This window comes from Pelophylax lessonae (assembly GCF_965119305.1).
Source record: "Pelophylax lessonae genome assembly, chromosome: 10".
In the NCBI taxonomy this organism is placed as follows: Eukaryota; Metazoa; Chordata; class Amphibia; order Anura; family Ranidae; genus Pelophylax; species Pelophylax lessonae.
Window position 1 is genome coordinate 122100685 of NC_138777.1, and position 7721 is coordinate 122108405.

A 7721-nucleotide genomic window follows, 5' to 3' on the forward strand; every position below is an offset into this window, starting at 1 on the left:
GGATGCCCAGAAAGAATCCTTACAGATCAGGGATCTGCCTTTGAGTCGCAACTCTTCAAAGAACTGTGTACACTTCACAATTGCCAGAAAATCAGGACCACAGCCTACCACCCCCAAGGGAATGGACTTTGTGAGAAAATGAACCAAACTTTAATTGAGATGTTAAGAGCAGTACCACCTGCTACAAGAAGTGATTGGCCTACTCTATTGCCTCAATTGATGTACACCTACAATAACACCATTCACTGTTCTACAGGGTATACACCTTACTATCTCATGTTTGGCCGACAAGGTAAACTACCTGCTGACCATACTTTGGGCGTACAAGTGCCTGATGCAATCAACCCTCTACCAAAGACTGATTGGGTGAGTGAGCACCAAAGACGTCTAATTGATGCACAAGAAATTGTTCAACATCGCATGGAACATGCTCATGAAAAGCAACAAAGAGATTATAACCAATCTGCCAAAGCAGAACCTCTCAAAATTGGTGACCATGTATGGTTAAAAAACGACCATCGCACCAGCAAGTTAGATAGCAAATGGGAGAGAGAACCATACACCATTACAGCTATTCTCAATCCAGAGACTCATACTTATGAGATCACTAAAGAGAACAAATCACGTGTAGTACATCGCAATTGCCTTAAGTTATGTCTCAAGGAAAGTACTCAAGAAGAAACTCTTCAAGAAGAAGCTGTCCAAGAGGAAACTCAATCCATAGAACCAGAGCCTACAAAATCATCTGATTCAGAGGGTCCACTACAGTCTTTTGGAAAAGCATTATTAGACTCTGATCCTTTACAGTGGTTCCTTACACCATGGCTCAATATCTTAGTGCCTGCCAAGACCAATACAACCACACTTTAACCAGAAGAGCTATCTCAAGAAGTGTCTACTACAGCTCAAGAGACACCAAGTTCCCTTGAAACAAGACCTGTAGAAACTCAGCCGCTACGAAGATCCGACAGGACTACAAGAGGACAACCACCTGTCCGTTTTAAGGATTTCCTACACCAGCAGCCGAGAAGACAACTACCAGCCCTGCCATCTCATCGTTGAATGCATCCTTACATCGTCTGAAGTTCCAAAGTGAGAAGAAGACGTACTTGTGATGTCATGTTCTTTTCCTTTAAAGGACTTTTTAAAAGGACTACTTACTTACTGTTTTGCAACGTTCAAGCCTGCACCCGGAGATAGACTTTCACGTACCTGAGCCTCCGTGATATTCGTCTGTTGACATTTTTTCCTGTGCCCAGGGAACGGACTCATACCCTGTGAGCCTCCTGAGATGTTATTTTTGTTTTGTTTTTCTTTTTCCATCTCATCATGGACTATTCTGGTTTTGCCATACATCACCAGTCTTCAGAGGAAAAACTACACCCTTTTTGACACATTTCGTTGTTGCCTGAGATATGTTTGCCTAACCCATTTTACTTGCAGATACAAGAAGTACAAGAATGGGGTTATATTGTTATTTCCTATGCATGCATGCTTTTCCCTTTCTCTTATATCTTACAGGAAGACACAACATCGAGTCAAAAATGTGTCGAGGTCGACACACGTTTTACCATGGGGGTATGCAGCGTCCCACTCATGACACGTGGGAACTGCAAATGTATTATTTCTTTGTCATCGCTGTATTGCATGTCATTTTGCATTTGACATTTGTTAATCCCTGTTCATAGGTTGGTCAAGTGTGCTTCATACTTCCCACCACAAGATGGGGATAGCACCACTTTGGGATATCTATCCCAGCTCAGGTTTATCTGTGGTCAGTGTTCAGTTCAGGAAGTGATTGTACAGAGAGGAAAGCAGAATGTAGAGGTTAGTGAAGGTCAGTCCTAAGAAGGGACAAATTGGAACTGCTAAAATCAAAGGGTAAAAGCCACCAAACGGCAGCAACAGACCTTTGAGAATAAAGGTGAAGGATTCCTTAGCCACTGGCAATCTCACCAAATTTCACTGGATTAAAACAAGTGAGCATTATACTGAACCACAGCCTGAGTCAAGACCTACCAAAACCTATTAACAGTGGATCAGCAGAATTCCTCTATTTACCCAGAGACTGTATTCTAACTGGATGTTTATGCTGCAATCAAAACCAGTCACAGTAAAAGTTGTGAGTTGTATCCTACCACTGTCTACCTCATTCTTCACTATTGCTATTACAACTGGTTGTACCACCATTAACGGTACTGGCGTCACGACAAATACCATCAAGGGACCCAGCCGCCACAAGCACTCTAAACACCCCTGTCATCACGGGCACCTCAACCACCATCTTGGCTGGCGTTTCCCTATCACAGAGCGTGCCCCGGAGGATTTCGTGCTGTCTTCCTCTTCACTGTGCGACCAGCCCAGGGAGGCTTTCTGCTAACCGTGAGTAAACCGATGAACTGTATTATTGCTGTCTCTCATCGGCCCACCGTGCACCTCACGTGTCGCCCCTGCGGTTCTGGCTCGTCGCACTAGTACCATATTGCTTGGCCAAATTATATCCTGACTCCTCACCTTTTTGTTTTAGGGGCTGTTCTCATGTCGGGACAATAGGCCAAATATTCTGGCAATGTCTGAAAATCAGGGGGTTTTGGAACCACATCTTCAGTATTATAAACAAGGTTCAACAGTCTCCAGAATTGACACTCTTAAACCTGCGTATCCCACAAATCCCCAAAAATACCCAATCTCTGATTTACTTTATTTTACTAGGAGCCAAAATCATGATAGCCCGACAATGTAAGAAACCTTCAGTTTCCATAACCATAGCCAAAAGTAAGATCTCATGGATTATGGCACAGGAAAAAATAGTTAGTATCCTCTTAAACTTCAAAGAAAAATTCAAATTCACTTGGAAACCCTAGGCGACTTATATGAAAGTTTCCATTTAAATTACACCTTCGTTGCTGACAATTCTCTCCATGTGAGTGGATCTCAAACCTAGTCTCACAGAAATCTTCTTCTTCTTCGTCCTTTTTCTTCACTCTCGTCTTCTTTTTTTTACTCCTTATTTTTTCATATACTTCCTCCCGTTACTTTCATTTGAAATCCTTCTTCTATAAGCTTCATTGTATTTCTTCTAATAAGATGGCAAGAATTAAATGATCCCATGGAAGCTCCAGCGGGTTGTTTATTACACTTTCAGGGGGCTTGGCCATCCATGCCCCTTAAATACAATCTACTGCTTCCCACGTGGAACATATCAGACCTCACATTATTTTGTCTATAAGTCTCAGATAACCTAGTAATCTCGAAGACTACGCAAACTCATATCGACCCGTGGAACAAGTGTTAAGAGAGTTTTTATCTATGTCATATCTAGCTGCAAGTTGTGATATTGTATGATATACTTGTTTTTCTGAAAACTCAATAAAAATTGTTGAAAAAGAAATTAAATGATCAAAGACAAAAGGTAGTTTACAGAAACAGCAATACACAAGTCTTGGGTTGAATGCTTTTTCAGGCAATGCCCATCAGCAATGCACTATTTTCAAAAGCAAAATAATATTCTTTGTCCCACCTACTTGCACACTGCAGGCTAACTGGAATGATGTCAAAAGTGCTATTTTGGCACTTGTGTGTCAAAGATTGTGGGGTTTTGATATGCAATAGTACAGTCAGGTCCATAAATATTGGGACATCGACACAATTCTAATCTTTTTGGCTCTATACACCACCACAATGGATTTGAAATGAAACAAGATGTGCTTTAACTGCAGACTTTCAGCTTTAATTTGAGGGTATTTACATCCAAATCGGGAGAACGGTGTAGGAATTACAACAGTTTGTATATGTGCCTCCCACTTTTTAAGGGACCAAAAGTAATGGGACAGATTAACAATCATAAATCAAACTTTCACTTTTTAATACTTGGTTGCAAATCCTTTGCAGTCAATTAAAGCCTGAAGTCTGGAACGCATAGGCATCACCAGACGCTGGGTTTCATCCCTGGTGATGCTCTGCCTGGCCTCTACTGCAACTGTCTTCAGTTCCTGCTTGTTCTTGGGGCATTTTCCCCTGTAGTTTTGTTGTAATGTCTCGGCTATGTGTTGCTTGAGGTACACAGCTTCACATCAAGTAATAACCAAATCTCAATGAAAGAAGCGCTGGTTTCTTTGATGCAACTTTTACTGAGATATAATCCATACATGTGCCTTTACATATGAATAAGCAGATATGTGGTGGACATGAGAGGACATAAAAGTATGTGGTAAAACAAACATATGAAATACAGGTATAAGTATGGCTATTCAACATCATACATTATACATAGTTATGCAGAAGATAGGGACTAACTAACATGTGCTTACTACATACTGGAACACATATTATCTTATTATCTATACAAAGGTCTAACATCCCTCTATACAGGCTGAACTAGCAAATCCTTTACTTACAGGCTTTTGGGGTTCATCAGATTTGCAATAGATTAGCTTGAGAGGTCCTATGTCTGTTCCCTATGGTGGCTCACGCTGGAATGGATAGACAAGTTTAGACTTGCCCAAAGCAGAAGGGAGAAGACCCGCCCCTAGGCTACAAGAAAATGGAGGGTCTTAAAGGGACAGACACTGCTGAGTGACAGGTACACTTTGCAGCCTAGTTCACCTGTATCTCCAGTTGAGGCTAAGTCTTCCATGCACCTCTGGATAGTCCGCTGATGTGTTGGGTTACCTAATCTCTCTTTAATGTGTAGACTGTTGGTACATGGGTAAAGACAAGATGTACGACCATTCTGTAACAGATGTGTTCTGTAAACATTTACCTTTGCTGGTCTGTGCAGTCCGTCTAGATATACCTCTCCAACGATGACCCATCCGAGATCAAGGCGTTGTGCAAATGGTGCGTTGTGTGGCCCATTGTACTGTTCTCTGAATTTGTGCACTCTGAGGATATCTCTACCAAGTAGAAGGGTGATTGCAGCATCTGGATCTAGTGCTGGTATCTGGTCGGCTATTCTCACTAGATGAGGGTGATGATGAGCAACTTCAGGTGTGGGGATCTCTGACTTGTCATCTGGTATCTCATCACATTCTATGAGGGTAGGAAGAGTCACCTTTGTCTTTCCATCTAATGACTCGATGATGTAGTTGTTTGCTCTTCTCCCTGTCATCTCTACAACTCCAGAGCAAGTCTTCAGGGTGTATGGAGTTGGACTTCCTTTGTCACCGAAGAGGTCAAAGAACTCTGTTTTTGCCAGAGATCTGTTACTCTGTTCATCCAAGACTGTGTACATCTTGATTGCCTTTTCTCTGAAACCTGCAGGATACACTTTGACTAAGCATATCTTGGAGCATGATCTAGGACGGCCCTGCTCTGTACAGATCTCAGTGCACTTGGAGGTTACTGCTGGCATTGTACTCTCGCCTTGCTCCCCACCATGATATTCTTGAGTTGCTGGAACTTCTTGCTTCCATGGTGGTGGTCCTGGGTGCAGTGTTTGACAGGTGTTTGTCACTGTTACACGCTGTGCATTGTATGGTTTTTGTACAGTCTTTTGCAAGATGTTGAATTGAAGCGCAACATCTGAAACAAATGCGATTGTCTTTAAAGTAAGCTTTGCGCTCTTCTAATGTCTTACTCCTGAAACTGCGACATTTTCTTAGTGGGTGAGGCTTGTTGTGGATCGGACATATTTTGTCTGGCTCCTCAACTTTCTTACTTGCGTAGTCTTCCTGATTGAATGCAGATTCAGTAGGGACTTCTGTCTTTCGTACAGAAACTGTTGCTCTGCGTTCTTTGTAAAGCGCTGGAGGTTTTTGTTCTACCTTTGGGAAGCTTGTGGTTCTCTTGTTCAGGAAAGCAAAGCTTGGATCATTGCGTGTTTCTGCTTGGTCTACGATGAATTCAGCAAGGAAGGCGAACGGTGGAAACGCAACTCGATGATCTTTCTTGTATCTTGATGCTTGAGTGACCCACCTTTCTTTCAAGTTGTAAGGAAGTTTCTCGATTATAAGATCAATTCCACGTGCCGTATCCAAGTATGAGAGACCTGGCAGATATCCACTAGACTTAGCGGCTTCTTTTTCTAAGAGTAGGTCCCCTAAACCTCTGTTTTTGATTGTCCTTGTTTGTTATTCTTGGATAGTTTTCTATCCTCTTCAAAAGTGCATCCTCGATCACTTCAGGTAATCCATAGCATTGTTCTAGTCTCTGCCACACCACTGCAAGTCCTGCTGCTGCGTCATGAACATGTACTGACCTGATTCTTTGGGCTTGCTCAGTGGACTCTGGTCCTAGCCATTTGACGAGCTGGTCAAGCATTTCTCTGTCTGTCAGATGTAAGTTTTGGGTACTGCTCAGGAAAGAGGACTTCCAGGCCCAGTAGTTTTCTGGACTGTCATCGAATTTCATGAGACCAGCGCTCACTACCTCACAGCGCATCAGGAATCTTGCGACTTCTGTAGCTCTTACTGCATCTGGTGAATACTTCCTGGGTGTAAACTCAGGGTATGGCTACGGCTGGTAAGGCTGATTAAACGCTTGACTAAGTCCACTTTGGTTAGGTTGTTGTTCTCGTCTGTTGTAAATCTTTCTGCTATAATCCAGGCTTGTATTTGCTTGAGGAGGGATTACATCAGCATCTATTTGCACTCTTGGAGGGTTGGCAGATTGGTCTCTGAGCATGCGACCACTTGACTCCTCACGCTGAGGTTCTGATTCAGTCTTGCAGTGTGGCGTAGTATCAAAGTTGCTTATTGCTGGTGGAGTCAATGACGACCTAGGTATGTCATTGGACTGCTGGTCAGTGTACCTGGTTGCTTGTGACTGTACGTACTCACGGATGCGTTGGATTGTGCTGTGGGTTGACATCTGGGTTTCTATGCCAGCGAACTGAGATTCGGCAGCCCTTGCAAGAACTTCTGCCTCTTCTAAGGCTGCTGCAGCGTTTTTCTGCTGTTTGAGTAACTGTAAAGATGCTTGCACTACTGCTTTTTTCCTAAGTGCCTCAGATTCACTTTCTGCTTTTTTTCTAAGTGCTTCAGATTCACTTTTTGCCTGCTCTCTCATCAATTCAGCTTCCTGTTCTGCATAAGAAGCCATCGCACAGGCTGCTTCTGCTTTTGCTCTTGCCTTGGTTGCTTTGACGCTAACTGATGACAGACTGGTGATGCTTGAATGTCTAGAACTAGTGATGCTTGAATGTCTAGAACTAGTGATGCTTGAATGTCTAGAACTAGTGCGTTTAGATCTTGCTGCACCGGCGCTAGCTGAAGTCAGATCTGTTTGACTGGATGTTCCGGACAGTGTTGTACATCTAGACCTAGTTCTTAGCAAGCTGCATGTGTCTTCCTCTTTACAGGAGCATTGAGGGTTAACTGACAGAGTGTTGTTCTCTGTGTTCTGCTTCTCCATTTTGCTAACAGCGTGGATGATGATGATGACTGAACACACAGCCTGTGTTCTAGTAAGTGAGGGGAAATTAGTTTCACTTTCGTTTTGCTCCCACACAGACTGGATTTATGAGTCCTTTTACTGCTGCGGACGATTCAAAGCTGTTTAACTGCTTCTGATAACGTTTTAAAGCCTTTTTACTGTAATGTCTCGGTTGTGTGTTGCTTGAGGTACGCAGCTTCACATCAAGTAATAACCAAATCTCAATGAAAGAAGTGCTGGTTTCTTTAACTGATGCAATCTTTACTGAGATATATTATGCGTGTGCATGTGTGATATTGATATTGTGAGTGTTAAAAAGGCTTTTGGTGTTCATCATGTTTGCAATA

The 7721-nt window shown here is 42.7% G+C and overlaps 1 protein-coding gene across 1 annotated transcript; it reads right to left on the minus strand.

Moving 5' to 3' along the window:
* Positions 1-6422: 6422 nt before the first annotated feature.
* Positions 6423-7353, minus strand: LOC309565523 (uncharacterized protein; the record flags this gene model as incomplete). The annotated part of the gene is made up of 1 exon (XM_082270489.1): positions 6423-7353. The coding sequence occupies one exon, from the start codon at positions 7351-7353 to the stop codon at positions 6454-6456; it is 900 nt and encodes a 299-aa protein (XP_082126615.1). The 3' UTR covers positions 6423-6453.
* Positions 7354-7721: the final 368 nt, after the last annotated feature.